Here is a 19,421-nt window from a genome sequence, read left to right as displayed (position 1 = left end):
TGGAACCAAGTTCCAAGGGAAGTGGTGCTGGCTCCTACCCTGGGGGTCTTTAAGAGGAGGCTTGATGCCTACCTAGCTGGGATCATTTGAGCCCAGTTTTTTCCCCTGTCCTGGCAGGGGGTCGGACCTGAAGATCTATAAGGTCCCTTCCGACCCGACTTCTGTGATGATTCTCACACGACAACCACTCTCTCTCTGCAGTCTCTCAATTCTAATCCTCAAAGGGAATTTACAGAACACATCCTGTGAGAGGGCAGCAGGACAGGCCCTACGAGGAGAGACTGAGGGACCTGAACCTATTCAGCCTCGGCAAGAGGAGGCTGAGGAGGGACCTGGTGGCTGTCTACAAACTCATCAGGGGAGATCATCAGCAAATAGGAAGAGCCCTATTCTCCCCAGCACCACCTGGGGTGACGAGGAACAATGGTAATAAGCTGATGGAGAACAGGTTTAGGTTAGAGACCAGAAAGCAATATTTTACAGTTAAGGTGGCCAGAATCTGGAACCAATTTCCTAGGGAAGTGGTCCTCGCCCCTACCTTGGGCAAATTCATGTGTCTGGGGTCTTCCAAACCCAGCATTCATTCTGGCCTGTGGCAGGAGGTCAGGCTAGATGATCTGTTCAGGTCTCTCCTGACCCTAGCTACTATGAAACACTTTTCATAGACGAGCCTACAAACTTCATTTCATAAATCTCCTGAATACAAGACATCATGGCCTAAATACAGACCCTGGATTTAAGGCACATTATAACCTGCCTGCCATTCAGGTAACCTCTACATTTTACAAGCTACATTGTACCACCAGGCCAACATTCCCTGAAACTACCTGTCTCATACTTATTGTCTCCCGATCCTCACTGCCATGCATCTGCATTTTCACAGACCTGCATTTTGCATATTGGCTTTTATTCCATCTAGGAGAACACAAAACAGCAGACTCTCCCTATGCCCAAAGAAGGGTGTTTGTGCTCAAAAGCTTGCAAAGAACAATTTTTAAAACTATTTAATTGGTCTAATAAAAGATAATCACACATCTACCCAAAGAACCTTGTCTGCCAAAGTAAGCAGCAGGCACTTTGTTAAAACCCGTGGAACCTGGAGGTACTACAAAACCAGGAAAACATCCTGAGATGTGCAAGTCATGGAAGACATGAGAGGGGAAAGAGACATGCTTTTGTTAACGTCAACAAGGAGAAAGAGGGGTGCAAGTCACCCAAAGCCCAGGCAAAGATGAAACCTGTGGGACTGCCCTCACTAGCTAAGACTCAAAAATCCCTGAAAAAAACTTCTGAACGCCTGGCTGCTGATTCTATCCTCAGGACTATGTAAAACTTACGCAAAGTTTCTGTTGTGTCTTGACAGGTTACGTTGTGCGCTGTGTATGTCCTATTTAGTGGTGTCTTAGCTTTGGGCCCTACCTGCTGTGCACAGGCCAAGTGTTGTCAAGAGATCAGGAAGGAATGATGGAACTTTAGTAAGTCAAGGTCTCTATGGGTAGATAAGATTCTTTGGGTAAATGTAATATTTTTTTATTAGACCAAATATATATTGTGCCAAAGGTCTTGCCACCTGTTAGGAAATGGACTAGTTGAAGGTGTTAGGAAAAATTATATACAATTGCTGGGTGGTATCTGGCTAAAATACAATTGGTATTTTTGCTTCAGGACAAGTATGCCCTAAAGTGAACTGACTATGTCCAACATCATCCAACAGCAACTTATAGGGTGAGTTTTGGTATGCAGCTTCCCAAAGAGAAGCTTGGCACCTTCCAACACTGCTAGCTTTTTGACATATTTTCCAGGAAGGGAAATAATTCAGCCTAATGGATTCTCTTTTAGGAGAAGAAAAGTTATAGTTAACAACAAAAAAATGCCTATTTTCTATATATAAATCTGTGAGCATGGAATGACATATTTAAAATTGCTACAGAGTACAACACAGACCCCCCCACTTTTTGCAGTCTTTAAAATCAAGGTTCATTTGTTCCGCCTCTTTAAAAAACAATAATTCTCATTCAACCACAAGTTATTGGATGCGATACAAAAATTACTGGGTGATGTTCTATGGCCTGTACATGCAAAAAATAGACTGGATGACATGCATGTAGCCATAAGAAACCATTGTCAACATCTAGCTTGACTCTTTATATAGCACAGGTTATAAGGCTTCCTCAAATTAATTCCTGTTTGAAGTAGGTACAGGGGTGTCAACTTCACCTTTGGGCTGGATGTAGGCCACAGGGATTCCTCCTGGACCAGATCTGCAGGGCCTCCTGGTGTCAATAGCCATGTCCATCAGGGCCCAGAGGCCCCAAGTTCTGCAGGAGGCCACACACAGTTCCTTTTCCCCACAATTTCTGATAGCCTGCCAGACTATTGACAGACCAGATGGAACAGTTCTGCGAGATGAACCCAGACTGCAGTATGTTTGACACCCCTGAACTAGAGCATACATCTTTTCAAACCAGTCTTTTCGGCCTTATATTCAACAAATCCTTCATCTCTAAAAATAGAACCGTCATCAAAAAGCAGATGAACAGGCACATCTGACACTAGCTGGACCTTACTTTGGATGAACACTCTTCAAAAAAAGGTGGCTAGTGTCCTACAGCCAGCACAGACCCTGGAGGACCACCTTCCTCAATTCTTTTTTTTTTTTGTTATGTATCCAATATCACCTATTATAAAACTGATTGGGATAGGATCCTAATCTGGGTTCTATGAAGAAGCTAGCATAAACTTCTGGGTGGTGAAAAGGTAATAATACAGAGGAGAGAAATAAATTAAGACTCTTAGAACTACATGTTTTAAAGGTATCCATCCTTGCTTACCAGGATATTTATAAAAAAAATGTAAATGCACATATACATTAATATGCTGACCCCCAAAAGTAACAGTTCTACTCCTCTCCTTCAAAAGATGTAGATATTAAATTGCCACCATTGCTTACTTTATTATTTCGTCTCTGTTTCCATGACGATCTGCTTCTGAATTTATCTTTTCCCTTAAGCGATTCATTTCTGCGTCAAGACTCTTAACGGTTCTGTCGACTTCTATCCTCTCAGGGTAGATTTGCATGGCCTGCGCAATCTTTTCCTAAAGACATTTGTTAAAAAGCTATAAAATATTGTATTGTATTTTTATCCAACTCTCAATGGTTAATAGTGTGTACTGTAAACAGCAACAATGAAAAACAAGACCTTTGAAACAAGGATTGCTGTTTTTGCATGTCAGTGTAAAACTCATTATGAGGGATTTTTGGTTTCTGTCACCATTTCAAAAGAGATGCCAAGAGAGATACAGACGTATCAGAAAGAGGGAGCAGAACACCTGTAACAGTCATGACAGCATTCTCCCGAGTTGGACTTCCCTAACCCAGAGACCAGAACCCAGGACCCATACATTTTGCATTACTCATTAGAAAAAAAAAAAAGTCAACCACAGACCATAGTCCAAAATTCTCTCCTTCTACACATCACTGGGCAGCAGTCATGCACCTTGTTACTCTCCCTCTCTCTGGACTTAAAAGTATTTTGTACTCCTTTCTCCTGTTGAAGTTAGGACCAGCGGGCAGGTACGGAGACTATCCTCATCCGATCCAGACATACCTATGCCTTGGTGGTTAGGATAGTCTGCAAAGCAGTGGAACATAACTAAGACTGAAGACTGCTTATAACCTAGGTTTCCTGCTTCTTTAGCAAGTGCTCTAACAATTATATGATTCTATAAAGATGGATCCCCCTGCCCCACGGTGGAGTTGACTGGAAACACTCTCAGGCATGACAAAGATAGTATGAGCAGATGAGCACCTAAGATCACAACATATCTTGGCTTGTACAGTAGCAGAACTTTAATCAGTTAGGCAGAATTTTGTGGATCGCTCACCTGTACTTATGGTATTTACATTTTGCTACAGTGCCTTTTAGGCAACCAAGTTCTCCCCTCATCCCACCTTTTTTTTTTCTTTGCATTTAGCCCTTACTATTTTACTCACTTTTTCCTGGCTGCTCAGAACTTAAAATTTCTAAATTCAGTTGTCTAACATCTAACCAGTTCCCATGGAGGTTTGCAATTCCAAAACCTCTGGCTGCTACGCAAGAAAACTCCAAACCCATGAGCTTTGCCTGCTCAGCGGAGCTTCTTGATGGACTGACTCCAGAAGTTGCTTGCTCTTTTAAATTGCAGCCACTTGAGGAAAACTTGCAAGTGGTTCTCATTAGTCCTGTGTAAAGCTATGAGTGCTGATTTAACTCGGAGGAGATTCGGCCCAATTCAGCAGCCAAATCTCCAAACCCGAATCAAATCAGGAGACCAAGTCAGAAAAGGTTGGAGAACTTCAGAGATTTGGGCAGTCCCTGCTCACCGCTGCAAGGTGCTGGATCTGGACTCCATGCCAGTGAGTAGGGGGTGGGGAAGTGAAGGGGGTGGGGGGGGGAGACCCCACCAGGCCTTGTCTTCTGCCTGCTTCCCTAGTCCCTCTGAGTGCCCCCCCCAACCTCCGCCTGCTCTCCCACCCCCACCATGGCAGCCCCACCTGCCCCAGCTCCCAGTTCACGAAAAACAACAAAAAAACACCAAGCCCTGCACTCAGCGGCTGCTGCAGCAGCTCTCGAGGCTTCTGGGGGCTCGTGGCAGAGCCCCCCATGCAGTGTGGGGCAGAAGGAATTGCCCCCCCGCCTGACAGCAGGTGGTGAGCGCAGGGTTTTTTTTTAAGGAGCCAGGAGGCTGCAGCCAGGCAGGGCAGTCATTGACAGGGCTGGGAGAGCAGGCAGGAGATGTGGCCTGTTTGATGTGGAGATTTGGTAGCCAAATCAATTCAGGACAGTGATTCAAATTACCGAATTGAATCGCTGCCCCCAGAATCAGCCGCATCTAAATTCTAAGTGAATACTAGCTGCTTTGCACAGGCCTAGTTCATGTTATTTGCTACGCACTCTCCTAGGTAACCTGAACAGCATTTTGCTTTTGTCCCCAGTCTTGAATCTCTCTCTTTATTAAAACATCCCTGATAACGCAAAGCAGCAAAAGTAAGCATTTCTAGTGATTCAACTATATCCTAAACAAAACAAAACAAAAAAAATACTTAAGAACTACACTATTTGGCCTCAGGCTAGGGACAGAGGCTTAGGTTGGGACATCTCTGGCAATCAGCATCACTTGTTTAGAGATGCCACAGAATACATCCATGACTATTCTGTTTAATGGCTATTAATGGATCCATCATCCATGAATTTGTCTTTTTGAACCCGGCTATATTACCTGCTTCTACTACAGCTTCCTGTGGTAATGAGTTCCACAACTTAACTAAGCCCCGTGTAAACAGAAAAGGACTTTTTTCCCTGTTAGTTTTACACCTGTCTCTTGCTAATTTCAGTAGATGTCCCCTAGTTCAAGTATTCTGAGACTTGAGAAACAGTTCACTATTGATTTAATCCACACCCTTCAAGACCTCTATCATCTCCCCCTCCTCAGTCTTCTTGTTTCCATATTGAAAAGTCCTAACTTTTTAGTATTTCCTGGTATGGCAACTGCTCCATATCCCTGACCATCTTGGTTGCTCCTCTCTAAACCATGTGTCATTCTACTACATACTTTTTGAAATACAAATACCAGAACTGTGCATAGCATTCAAGATGCAGAAGCACCACAGATTGGTAGAGTGACATGATGATTTTTTTTCTGTTTTGCTTCCAATTCCCTTCTTAAATGGTACCCAACACTTTATTGGCTTTTTTATCACCAGTGCACACTAGCTGATATTTTTAGAAAATTAATCTATGACAACTCTAATGTCTCTTTCCTAAGTTATAACAGCATTAGGACAAGTCAAAGAGAAAAAAGACCATTTCAAGTCACTTTCAGATAAAGATATCAACCTGCGCTGCCTTTTAAGACTATGAAAGCTTATGCCTTCCTGAATGAGTTTATCTTACAGATGCCACCCTATCCTGCCTTCTTCCTGGTTCCTGGCTAACACAGCTAAACACATTTTTTTCTACTCGGGGTATATCATTTTTAGTTGCCATAGCAGTGATTAGGTAGCAGACAGCTAAGACTGCACTGTCCATCCACTTTGAAGAGGGAGGAAAAGAGTATCTAACTAATAAATGGGGCTTAAATATCCATCTTCAATACTCCACCGACCATTACATCAAAAACTGTAATACCGTCAATTTTTTTTCTTTAGAAGCCAGAAGTTCTTTTTGGGTGTTTATGGATGCTAAATGTTGTTTCTGTTTTTCTTCATAGTGTTGCCAGTGGCGTTTACATTTTTCCATTTCTGAATCAACTTGGTTTAATTCATCCTGTTTGGAAGAAATTAAAATGTCAAATGTAAAATGATTTTAGTAGGTTTTTTAATACTTCCGTTGTGTTTAATGACTTGGTATGGGGGAGTATGTTGAGTCATTACTGATCCACCCAAAAGACCCTTGAGTTTCTGCACTTAGTAATGCCATTCCCTCACAACCTAGTGGTAGTAGCAGTAACTGATGTAAGAGCATATGCTCAATTCTGGCAGTACAAGTGTAAGAAGATGATAATTCACATTTTTCCCTTGACTAAAACATAATGCTGCTTACCTAAAGACCACATGCAATTCATAACGGCTTATCAGTGTATGGCTGGGGAACAAAGTTACAGCTTTCCAAACATGATGTAACCTAGGAGCCTGGATCAGCTGGGGGCTCCTAGACACAGGAGTGGATGGTGAACCCCAGCAGCTGGGAGCCCAGATCAGCTGATGGGTCATCCAACTATGGGAGCTTGCTACCTGCTGGTGCAGGGGGAATCATGATCCCTGCACTGGCAATAAGACATGATGGGATCCAAGGGTGGATTCCACAATCATGTCTCTTGCCATGCATGTGTGGAAAAAAGTGCAATTGTGGAGATCCTGTATCGGACCTCATCATGTGTTTACTTGATCATCTGCCAGGGGCTTCAGCCTTCCAACTGTAATATATAAGGAACAGAGCAACATACAAGGTAAGAGTAATAATCCACACAACTTATTGCTAACAGTCATCACTATTAGGTATTTCAGAAGGAGAAAAAAACCCATTACTAAACAATTATGACATAACTTCCCAGAAAAGAAGTTTCTCCTTCATGCCTATTAATTTTTAGTTGGGCTACAGAATGGATGCATGACCCTTTCTTAGTCAGTCCAACGTAACTGTCTCTTCTTTTTAACTGTCTTGATGCTCCATTAAATCAAGCTAATCTTTCTTCTGGAAAATGTGCTGTCTACTAACTACTGTTGCTCCCCCCGCTCCTATTTCACAGCCCTATATACTGTTTTTAGCTCTTTTCAAAATTACAGATCCACCCATGGAGATCAGTCTTCACATGGAGCTGGAGTTACAGCTTTTGTTTGATCAGGAAAGGCAGGGGGTGAGCAAGCTGAAGATTAGGCTCTGTTCATGCTCTATGCAGCTGTAATTATAGAAGTCTTTTCTTCTTCGTTTTGCTTTCCCTAAACAAAGTACACTTCTTACTTGGGCGGGGGGAGGGGGAGAAGGGAGACTATTGTGTGTGAGAAAAAAGGGAGTTCTTGACCTTGATATACAGCAGAACCACTGGATACTTGTGTTGTATGAAACATGTTCTTCTGAGTTTCACTGAAAAAAACCTTGTATTTAAATTATGAAAAAAAGTAAATGGCAGCACACAATTTATCTTCTCAAAATAATTCAGTATTTCATCTCTTTCTGCAATTTTCCTCTTCAGGGTTCTTCTCTCCATACAGTTGATCTTTGACATTTCCTTATACAGAGGCATCTATTCTTCTATATATCTTGACCTATCCATGTAACTTCTATATCTACTACATCTTTTGTGAATGTAGAGAGATCAGCACTCAATATACATTTTACATGGGGTATGCCAAATATTTATATAGTGGCATCATATTTTTAGCATTACTTTCCATCACATAATTTGCACATCCTAACATTTATCTTTTGAACTGTCCCTGGTTACTGAATGTTTTTGAGTCTCTCCTGAGATGTTGCAGAACACAATTTTGTACATGTAATTTCAGTTATTACTTTCATTGTGCATTACCTTCTATTTGCCACTACTATATGTTCTAGTATTATACTGCCCATTCTCCTAAGCTTCAAGTCTCTCTGAGGTTTACAGCAACAATTTATAGCCTTGAAAAAACAATATCATTTCTTGTTAACCCTCTCCATTTAATGTAATTTTGCAGATTATACACTGCTTAGTATGGAATTTGAGGTGCTCTCTTGCCTTTACAGCTTATTGACAACTGACTGCTCACTCATCATCTTCACTAATTACTAGCCACATAAAAATACATCAATAGAACTATGAAACAAACATCCCAATTCAGATATGTCATATATTTAGTACAGAAAGTTGATTTTTGTTTATAAGACCATAAAAGGTTTAGAATGCAAACGTAAGTTAGCAAAGAAGTATATATCATATTTTTAAATAGCTATATTTAGCATTCCAACTGGGCACATCTCTTTCTTGAAGAAATCAAAGGCTATTGTTTATTCATATATAGTCTGCCTGCAGTTGTGTGAGGGTTCTGGTTCTCAACTGGAGGTCCACAGGGGTGTGGTCAACTGGACTTCCCAGAATATTTTTGTGGGGCCAGGCAGTGTTGTGCTAAGATGTCAGGCTGCTCCACATGGATTACCTCCTGAACAGAAAGCAGAATAGCTTTCTTAGTGAAATGCTGCAAGTGAGCTAGTGATTTGAATGACTGAGCAAATTAATTCAGATACAGCAGTAAACCAATTTGGCTACACTTCCTCCAGCACAGGTTGGCAGGACTTGCAGATCTATTTGGGTAACTGTGCTTGGGACTGTTTTGAACTAACAACAGGGCAAACTACACTAGTTCTGGTTCGAACTAGGTTATTTCTAGTTATTACACACATCATTTTTCAGTTACTTTAGGTGGACTACAGTATCAGAAAGGCTGAGAATAACTATCTTACGAGCATGCACATGATGATCTGGCTGATGTGCACTCAGGATTTAGTTCAGACACCTCGAGCAATGCCCTATGGTAATGCTTCTCAACCTTTTTTTAGATTTGAGACACCGCTTTCAGAACTTTTCTTAGTTTAGGCATTAAAAAAAAAAACTACAGTGCACCTGCAGAGATGCGTATGGTTTTCTTCCCTTGCATTAACTAGGCCCTTCCTTGGCATAACCGTTGCTCCTCCACACACACAGTGCTCTCCCTTTCCTTACCCATGAAGAGCACATAGACATTCTCTATTTTGCAGTTTCCTGCTGCTCCCTCTCCTCCCAGCTGGGCCTGCACATACTAATGGTAGTGCAGCCAGATTAGTATACTGCTGAGTCTGGATTAACTAACTCTGTCATTCAAGTCATTAGCCCATTTGCAGCATCTCACTAAGGAAGTTATTCTGCTTTCTCTTCAGAAGGAAGTACATATGGAACAGTCTGACATCTCAGCACAACAGTGTCTGGCCCCACAGAAATGTTTTGTGAAGTCAGCTGACCACATCCCCGTGGTCCTCCAGTTGAGAACCACTGCCCTAACCCAATGCTAAGCAGACTATGTACAAAATAAACAGGTCAGGCTGCACAGTGCATTGCTGGCAGCAGCTTCACAGAGATCCCTGTGAGGCTGCTGTATCGATCTGCAGGTCTAGCAACCAATGCTGCAGCAGGAAGGGAGGTAGGTTAGACCTGCCCATCCCAGGCTGCTCACTGTCTGCATTGGCTGCTTCTGATGTTATTGTCCATAGAGCTCCCTGCTGCACTCCTGCCTGCATTAGGTTTATCAAATAAAGCCTCTATCAAGGGAACATGGCTGAGTCTTCTGCTGGTGCTGACTGGCTACAACTGGCTGCAGTCAATGGATTTAATATAGATAAAGCTAATGCATGTAGTAGAGCCTGTTCCTGATGCAGCTGCTTCAAGGTTTCCCTCAAGTACCTCTTGGAAACAGAGGTGCATGGGATAGTTTCGCAGGGCCACTGTAACCATGGCATCCTGGCTGAGAACCACTGCCTTATTGGTTTGTTAAATGTTCTGGACATCTTTACCTTTGTTTTGGCAACCTCTAAATGGGGCTGTTGAAATGCTTTTGCATAGATAAGACAAATCTTACAGCAAAACCGCATTTTTTTAAATCAGTTTTACCTTTACAGGGCCAGCTATTTCTTCTACTTGATGTATTTTGTCTTTAATTTCTTCAAGTTTATGTTCAGCTGCTCGTAGATTATTTTTCAGTTCCTCCATTATCACCCTCTGTTTTTGCATATCTTCTTTAACAGTTTCCATCTTATTCTTGTTTTCTTGAGCTTCATCTACCTGTTATTGTACAAATTAAGTTTTTTGTTTTTTTTTTTTTTACAAAATCAAGAAGGGAAAACCACTCGCATTTGCCATTGCATAAGATTTTCATTTCATAGTTACTTTTTCTGGATGCAAGGTTACATGTAATATTAAAAAAATAGTCTAATAGAAATAGAGCACAGACCAACATAAAAATGAACAGAGCCCACCAGTGGATATTGGTAGGAATCTCTTACAGACCACTGAATCAAGCCAGAAAACAGGTGTTACTGCAGAAATACCTGTCTATAATGCATGAAAAGAAAGAGTATTTGTGAAGGACTTATTCTGGGTGATATGCTGAAGGGCTCGTGCATCCAGTACTATAAAAACACAGCTTTTCAAAATTGTGATTTTTGAACAGAAAAATATATATAAAATGTAAGGTAATTTTATTTTGTACTCGAATATACCGAATTAATCACTGGACTAAAAAAGCCGATGGGACGACTCATAATGACCCAACTGGTATTAATTTGAACAAAGACAGGAGAGTCCAACTAGCAGTCACAAGAAAGTAGGGCTGAAAGGGACCCTCACAAGGTCATCTAGTCTACTCCCAGTCCCCTTAAGGCAGGCTTGTCCTCAACTAAACCATAGCAGCCACATGTCCGTCTAACATGCTCTTCAAAATTTCCAAGGATGGAGATTCCACAACAGGTAGCCTATTTCAGTGGCTGACCACCCTCAGACTCCAAAAGTTCCTCCTACTCTCAAATCCAAAATTTCCTTTGCTGTAGCTTGAGGCCATTGTTTCTAATACAGCCACAGAGAAAAACACATCTCCATGCACTCTATTTGTCTTCTTCAAGTATTTGGAGACTTACCAAATCTCTGTTTTCTCTTCTCAAGACTAAACAACCTCAGTAATTTTAGAATTTCCTCATAAGTCTTGCCTCCCAGACCCATAAGCATTTTGCTTGCTGTGCTCTGAACCCTTTCCAATCATGCTTCTTGACATGGGTCCCAAAAACTGAATAAAGTAAAACCATAGAATCACAAATTAGGGTTGAATGGGACCTCAGGAGGTCATCTAGTCCAACCCCCTGCTCAAAGCAAGACCAGCCTGAACTAAATCATCCCAGCCAAGGCTTTGTCTAGCTGGGTCTTAAAAACCTCCAAGGATGGAGAGTCTACAACCTCCCTGGGTAACCTATTCCAGTGTTTTACCACCCTTCTGGTGAGAAAGCATTTCCTAATATCTAAACTAACTTCCCTTGCTACAATTTGAGACCATTGCTCCTTGTTCTGTCATCTGCCACCACTGAGAACAGACCAGCTCTATCCTCTTCGGAAAGCCCCTACAGATAGGTGAAGGTTGCTATTAAATCCCACCTCAGTCTTTTCTCCAAACTAAGTCAGTCCAATTCTCTCAGCCTCTCCTAAGTCATGTGCCACAACCTACTTTGTGTAGTGGGGGCCCCAAAACTGGACACAGTACTCCAGATGTGGCCTCACCAATGCACAGCAGAGGAAAATAAATCACCTCCCTTGATCTGCTGACCACACTCCTACTAATGCACTCCAGCATGCCATAAGCCTTCTTCACTGTTGGCTCATTTTGATCTTATTGTCCACTGTAACCTACAGCTCCTTTTCTAAAGAGCTGCTGCTTAGCTAGTTGGTCCCCACCCTGTAGCAATGCATAGTTTTGTTTTGTCCTAACTTCAGGACTGGAAGAATGCTAACAAATCAAGATTCTACAAAGCCAAACACAATGACCCAAGTAGTTAGTCTGAAATTAATCCCAGACAAAATGGAAAAGCTGATATGGGATTCAACTGGTAAAGAATAGAAAGTTGGAATTCATGCCAATTGCTTATGTCTTGTTTAATTAACAAACCTAAATTTATTCAGGTAACTGAAGAGACACACTAAGATTTTAACTTAGAACAGTAAAACAATCTGATTAAAATTAGTATTACACATGCATACAACATATTTATTACATGCGTTAAGAACCGGTTAACTAATGGATCCCCAAACATTTTCATCAATGGTGAAAGGGTACAGCTGTTCAGGGTTCCACAGGGTTTGGTATTAGACTTGACATCATTCAAAACTGACATCAATAGTCACAAAGTTAATGGTGTCAAGCAATGCATGTGAGAGGCAGGAGACAGGCAGAATGGCATTCTCCTCCCCCAGGGAGCCTTAGTCAGAGCAAGCACAGTTCTGAGCCCAATAAGTATGCATGGGAATGAGGGGAGATGGAGCAAATGGGACACTAGGGGCAGCTCACAGAGAGCCCTGCACAGGGCCGACAAGACCACATGGTGTTACAGCTGTGGCAGCTGTGGTCTTCTTTTCCCCCCCATCTACACACCCCGCCCCCCTGTAGTCTTGTACAGCAGTCACCAGAAGCACCTCCCCGTGCCCTTCCCTGTGTTCAGTGAGTTTGCTATGCCTCTGCCATGGGGCTTCTAACTGCAGCTGCTGGTGCTGCTTGCTGACACCAGAACCAAGGTCTTAACACTGCCACTATATTCAACCCACCAGCGCCAGGGCTGCTGGAGCTATAGTATCAGCACAGCCAGCACCCACAGGGTGTATGCTGGCAATTTCAGTCACCATCAGCAACAGAAGCCACTAATTTCTGCAGCAGTATTTCACTCTCCAGTATTTCACAGCTAGGTGACTGTGGTTGATGCTGCGGCTCCCACAGCTGCAATGGCAGAGTTGAGTGGCAACTGCTAAAATCCTAGGTTACTGGCAACCATTGCAAAGAGCCCCACAGCTCAGAAGACCAACTTCCACATGCCAGACCCAGACCTTGGACCTTATGTTTGACACTCCTGCTTTAAAGCTAAAGGCTACTTACAGACATGCGAGGGAAAAAGGAGATTTATTTTAAGCTTGGTGGGCCCTTGGCACCAAGCGCAGCACATGCCCAGAAGAGGATTTGCACTGGATGGACCCAGCTTGCCAACATCTGTATACATTGGGCACTTCAGGGGGGCTTTTTGGTGCTTTTATCTAATAACTGATCAACTCAGCTTTAGCTAAAACAGACAAAAAGCCCTGCTGAAGTGCCCAATCTATAAAGATGTTAGGCAAGCTGGGTCCAACCAGTGCAAATCCTCTTCTGGGCATGTGCTGGATTCTGTTTGTTTGGTTTTTTTCACATCTGTCAGTGACCAAAGACTCCAAGACAATTTGCAATTTCAGTTCTGTATTCTGGCTCATGTTCACCATAGTACTTGCTTGCCTGTTACAAATTCATTAACATAATCAAAAATACAGAATTCCATATCCATGTTATAAAGAATGTGGCAAATGTCTTACTAGTGTAGCAATGTCCACTGATTGGTGTTCTTCTACATTCTTGAGATCCATTATTTCTACATCTGTTCTTCTTAGTTTGATCTGAAAAAATATATTGGGGAGGGAGAAATAATTTGATAACAAAAAGCCCTACCAAAACAATTGATTCAATAGCGCACAGGTCCCAAAGAAAGAACTAACAACAAAAATTGCTCGTGTAGCAAATCCATTCCTTTGCATTAGAAATCTAGTTCTGAAAGTAATATCCATTTTATTAAATGTAGTTCCAGTCATTTTTCCCCCAAATAATGGGGAATGTAAAGCTTTCTTCAAAAAAAAAATTTGTGTAACAGCTTAATGTCAGTCCATTTACTAACACAGGACAGCTAGACACAGGTATCAGGATAGTAAATAACTGTACACCTGAATCATAGAAAATTAGGGTTGGAAAGGACCCCAGGAGATTATCTACTCCAAATGCCTGCTCAAAGCAGGACCATTCCCAAACTAGTTCATCCCAGCCAAGGCTCTGTCTAACTGAGTCTTAAAAACCTCCAAGGATGGAGCGTTCACAACCTCTCTGGGTAACCTGTTCCAGGGATTTACTACCCTTTTGGTGAGAAAAATTTTCCTAATATCTAACTTAAACTTCTCTTGTTGCAACTTGAGATCATTGCTCCTTGTTCTGTCATCTGCCACCACTGAGAACAGTCCAGCTTCATCCTCTTTGGAACCACCCTTCAGGTAGTTAAGGGCTGCTGTCAAATCCCCCCTGCAGTCTTCTGCTTTGCAAACTAAATAAACCCACCTCCCTCAGTCTCTCCTCATATGTCTTGTGTCTTTAGCCCCTCACCATTTTGTCACCCTCTACTGGACTCTCTACAATTTGTCCACATCCTTTCTGTAGTGGGGGGCCCAAAACTGGACTCCAGATGTGGCCTCACCAGTGCTGAACAGAGAATTTGTACAACGCTGGCTAATACAAATGCAAATGCTGGCTAATACAAAATTTATCCTGCCCCCTACTATTGGAAGTAATATAGTCAACCAGAAAAAATGATTAATCTTTTCATAAATTTCTAGTCTTTTGAAGTAAAAGCGTGCAGCTTGATTAAACAATAACTAAGAATGATGACAATGAAGAAATATTAATATATAACCAGCCAAAAATATAAGTGCTAAGCATAAGCAGAAAGAAAAAAGTAAGATTTCTGAAAAGCACATAAATGAGGATTGATGGAAAGAAATGGAGGAAAAAATTAACCTTGCCATTGGGAAAACACATCATAGAAAATAAGACATAAATTTCCTACATGTGTCTTCCATGGAAAGCAAAAGTTAGATTGACAAGAATTACTAAGTTTACTAAAGTAAGCAATCACAAAATCATAATCCTTTCTCTTCTTGTGTTACAAGGTATTTAGCAGAATTTGCAGATTCCTTTTTAATCTTGACAGGGCTGAGCCATGAGCTCCTCTACTAAGGCCTCAACCTCTTGAACTCTGGGCTTTAAGCCTCTCTCCCCAGTTTCCACACCACCAGAGCAGGGTAAAACCATAACGAGAGTATCCTAATGGAGGTCTTCTAGAATTCAGTCCTCTATTAAGCGAGGGCACTAATGACAAAGGAACCAGGTATACTCATTTTAACAAAAACAAAGAAATTTAAATAAATATAAGTTAAAAATCAGTATGTTGCGAGAGTCTAAATGCAGACAGGTAAATAGTACTGGTCAGAGAAGTGCTTTAATTTAGCAACATCTATTACATCTGTATTTCTACCTGCAGTTCTTTCTGGTGTTGACGATGTTGATTAAGATAATTTTCATTTTGTCTGATCTCATTTTCAATCGAACGTAAATGCTCTTGTAATGTTAACAACTGTGCCTTCTTATTTTCAACTTCATTTTCCAGGAGACTTACATAAATAAATATACAAATTGACACAAGATTACTTTGTTTGCAATCACATTAAAAAGGGACTCAACAAAACAGGAATTCTAGTGTAGCAAGAGGCTGCAATGACTGATGAAGTGACAACATTCTACCACTAGGTGACCAGTTCTAACAAAGAATCAGCTGGTGATTTTTTTTTTTAATAAAAGTCTGTATTTCTTTTAAGAAAACTTCAGATCAACATTCTCATCTTCTCTGAGTTCCAAAGGCAACTTTGTTTCAAAACAAACATATTGTGCACAGTTCTCCAGGTTACAGATTATGCAAAAGGAAAAAAAAATGTATTATGGTTGTAATTAATGCCTGAAGATGAAATGTAGAAACTCCCAATGAACAAAAGTGTGACTCACTGGGTCTATTTTAATCAACCAACATTAGAGGAATATAAAAACTAATCCAAAACCTCTACGGTAAGAAGTTATTAAAACATAAACAATTTTAAATGTCAGTAGTTAATAATTATTTTTAAGAAAATAAAAAATTGTATCCTATTGATGCCAATTGGGCTCCATCATAGTTTTTGTAAATATTTTTTAATTCACTCAAACAACAAAATGGATTTTTTTAAATGTGCCATGTTGAAAAATAATCGGAATAATCCAAATGTGATTACAAAAATCCATGACTACATAATTGGCCATAAAAGTATGCTAAAAGCTTCCATTTAAGCAAACAGCTGCAATGCTTAATCAAAGAACATTTAGTGCAGTACCAATCTGGAAGAGAAACTAAACTACTTTCCAGCTAAAGTTAGGTAGCACTTGAGTTTTCAGAGTGTTTAGAAAACTGTCAATTGAGATTTTTCTCTTTCTGTAAGGCTACAAATAAAAAGGTAGCCAAATTTCTCCAAGTATATTCTCCCCCTGTAAATCTGTACTCTGGACCACATGGTATAAAAATCATATCACACCAATTACAGTCAACTGCACCCTAAATTGCAATGTGACACATGCTCAGTGAATTAATGGCACCATAAAATGACAAATTACAAAGGTGTTCCACATAAAATGCAGAAGTTTTGTGGCTGTTTTGTATGGTGCCTTGCAACGAATGTGTGGCAAGTCGGCAATCAGCTGATTGTCAGCATCGGGGGAAACAGCCTGCCCCAGGCTCCCCACACACTGGCCAAGCACAGTTTGCAGCATTACCCTGCAGTCTGCATGCAAGATACAGGGCAGGGCATTGAGAAGTACCAGAGGCTCTCGCCACTGGCATGTTTGTAGCTTTGCCCTGGACCCTGTATGTGGGACAAAAGGCAAGGCTGCAATCATGCTAGGTGTGGAGGGAAGGCCATGCCATTACGACTGGGCAGGGGGCAAACCCAGGTCCTAAACCCAGACCTGCCCCATGTCTGATCTCAGTGTGGGAGTAGGCATGGCGTAGCTACCCAAGGTCCAAAAAAATACAGGTGTGCATCCATGCCATGCAGTTTCAGGGTGCTGGAAATACAAGACTGGGGGTATGGATGGAACCTCCCTGAACTTTAACCCTGAATAAAAAAGGGTTCAGTTAAACTTGCACTGCTACAGAAGCATTTGGATAAAGCCCTTACATCTTAACAACATGTATCAGAATTCTTTGATACCAATTGTTACATTTCTCAATTCCCAAATTCTATTGCAACTTTAAAAGAACGTACTACTTCCCTACAAGATATGACAATGGTGCTCAACTTTTTTGCCTCAGGCCAGATGAGTGGCATGGGGCTAATCCATGAGCCAGATTGGGCCTTGGAGCCAACCTCTACCTCCTCCTGCCCCTATACACTAGGATTGGATCACTCCCTCTTGCCCCCAGTGTGTTAAGATTGGGTCCCAGGGGTCAGACATTGCCCCCTCCCACATCTTGTGCACTGGGATTGGGACCCTGGGGCCCAGCACCACCCTCATGCATGCCACCTCCATCCATCATGCAAGGCCTGGGGCTCCCCACAGGTCCAGAAATTCAGCAGCTGGGAAACCATACTGCTGCTCCTGTCACCAAATTTCCAGACCCATAAGGAGCCCTGCAGGCTTGATGACAGCACTGTGGGCCTTATCTGGCCTGTGGGCTAAGGATTAAATTCCCCAGATATACAACATTACCTTATTTCAACATCTACGTCTTTACTTAGGAATCTGGGTCTAGTGATGTCAGAGGAGTAATATCGTCTCTCAAACACTTGATCACCTTCAGCAGTGAAAGCTTCTCGACAATTTTTTGGAGGCCCATTACACTGCATTACTTTACGAGCCACACAGCTGCTCTGAAAAACATAATGCTTTAATTATGCTTGTGGAAAGTAACCACAACATGGACTAGCAATATAGAATGTTATCCATTAGCATGTTATCCTGTGAGCCCCAAAACTCCCAACTACTTCTGAAAATAAGAACACAAGGTTAGAGGGCTACAGCTTAAAAAAGAACGAAAGAAAAGAAAACCTGAATTTAAGAACTTTGTTTAATTTGTATCTAAAGTTGCTACACTTCCTCAGTAAAAAAAAAAAAAAACAACACAAAAAAAAAAACCTCAGATGGAAGGGGAGAGTGAGGAAAGAAAGGGAGGGGGAAGGTATGTCTGGGTGGTCATTTCCTGGACACAGGAACTGGAACCTAGGGCTCTACATTCCCAAACAAGTGCTTTCATCATCACTGAGTTAGAGTCTCTTCCTGTGCAAATTATGCAAAATATGGGCATTGACACTCCTGCTGATCAAGTCAGCACCTACGCTAAGAAGAAAGCAGAGTAGAGGGGCAACTTATAGACTAACAAAATCAGACATATGCTTTTGTGAACCATAGCTCACTTTATCAGATGATAACTTAGTAATAAAATGGTAGCGTACCAGGTCTGGATGTTGCTGATCTGCTTGGTCTGCTACCTGAGGTTCACGAGCAGCTCACTTAAATTTTAACATCTGATGAATTGAGCTGTGGGTCATGAAAGTTTATGCATCTCTGATTTGGTTAGTCTATAAAGTGCAGCTGTACTCCTCTTTCTGCCTGACCTTACACTAACATGGCTAACAACCTCTCTTTCTACCCTTAGAAGATACAAGGTGCTCCGGATTCCTAAGTAAACAGATGTCCCTAATGCTTGTGTGAATCAAGCTTCAAAAAGGGTGGGGGGGAAGAGGGGTAGAAGTTCAGACATTTCCCCGTTCTTATGAAAATTCACCCTGTATTTACCCAAATCCAAAACAACTTGAGACCACAGCTGGGTACCACACTTTAACAAGGATATGGACAAGCCTGAGAGAGTCCAAAGAGCCACCCATATGACTGGAGTCTTAAAAGGCAAGCCATGTGAGGAAAGGCTGAGGGATCTGGAACTCATCTGCCTGAGGAAAAGAAGGCTGAACGGGGACCTGGTAGCAGCTTACCACTACAGTAGGGGTGTATACCAAGAGCCTGGCAAGCAACTGTTTAACACAGCACCAGAGGGGAAAACCAGGAGTAACAGCCACAAACTCCTGGAAGATCGATTCAGGCTCAACATTAGGAAAAACTTCTTTACAGTCAGGGTGTCCAGACTGGACTAAGCTCCCTCCAGAGGTGGTGCAATCGCCTACCCTGGAAATCTTCAAGAGGAGACTAGACAGTCACCTTGTTGGAGTCACCTGACAACCAGTTATCTTTCCTGCTTTGTGCAGGGGTCTGGACCTGGTGATCTTCCAAGGTCCCTTCCAGCCTTATGATCTATGAATCTATAAAACTTTGAATTTAACACCTGCTCCCTCCCCTCCCTCCCATCCCATTAGATTCTAGATATGGAAATTTATAAATCTGTTGTAGACTAACCAAATCAGAGATGCATAAACTTTCATGACCCACAGCTCAATGTCTACTTGGTACTATTTTGGCTTTG

The 19,421-nt window shown here is 41.8% G+C and overlaps 1 protein-coding gene across 2 annotated transcripts in view; it reads right to left on the bottom strand.

Moving 5' to 3' along the window:
• The window catches only part of LOC109311629 (structural maintenance of chromosomes protein 6-like), a 68,982-nt gene that overhangs the window by 20,451 nt on the left and 29,110 nt on the right, over positions 1 to 19,421 (bottom strand). For both annotated transcript variants that reach the window (XM_019537369.1, XM_019537370.1), the window contains 6 exons: positions 17,657 to 17,817; positions 15,399 to 15,534; positions 13,639 to 13,719; positions 10,159 to 10,329; positions 6,168 to 6,305; positions 2,951 to 3,096 (listed from right to left, as the gene is read on the bottom strand). In XM_019537369.1, the coding sequence (XP_019392914.1) occupies positions 2,951 to 3,096; positions 6,168 to 6,305; positions 10,159 to 10,329; positions 13,639 to 13,719; positions 15,399 to 15,534; positions 17,657 to 17,817 (833 nt within the window). The remainder of the gene's footprint in view (positions 1 to 2,950; positions 3,097 to 6,167; positions 6,306 to 10,158; positions 10,330 to 13,638; positions 13,720 to 15,398; positions 15,535 to 17,656; positions 17,818 to 19,421) is intronic.

Source organism: Crocodylus porosus, unplaced genomic scaffold (genome assembly GCF_001723895.1).
Source record: "Crocodylus porosus isolate Cpor-Errol unplaced genomic scaffold, CroPor_comp1, whole genome shotgun sequence".
NCBI classification, from domain to species: domain Eukaryota; kingdom Metazoa; phylum Chordata; order Crocodylia; family Crocodylidae; genus Crocodylus; species Crocodylus porosus.
The sequence above is the reverse complement of the archived record's forward strand: the minus strand, read 5'-3'. Positions and strand labels throughout refer to the sequence as shown.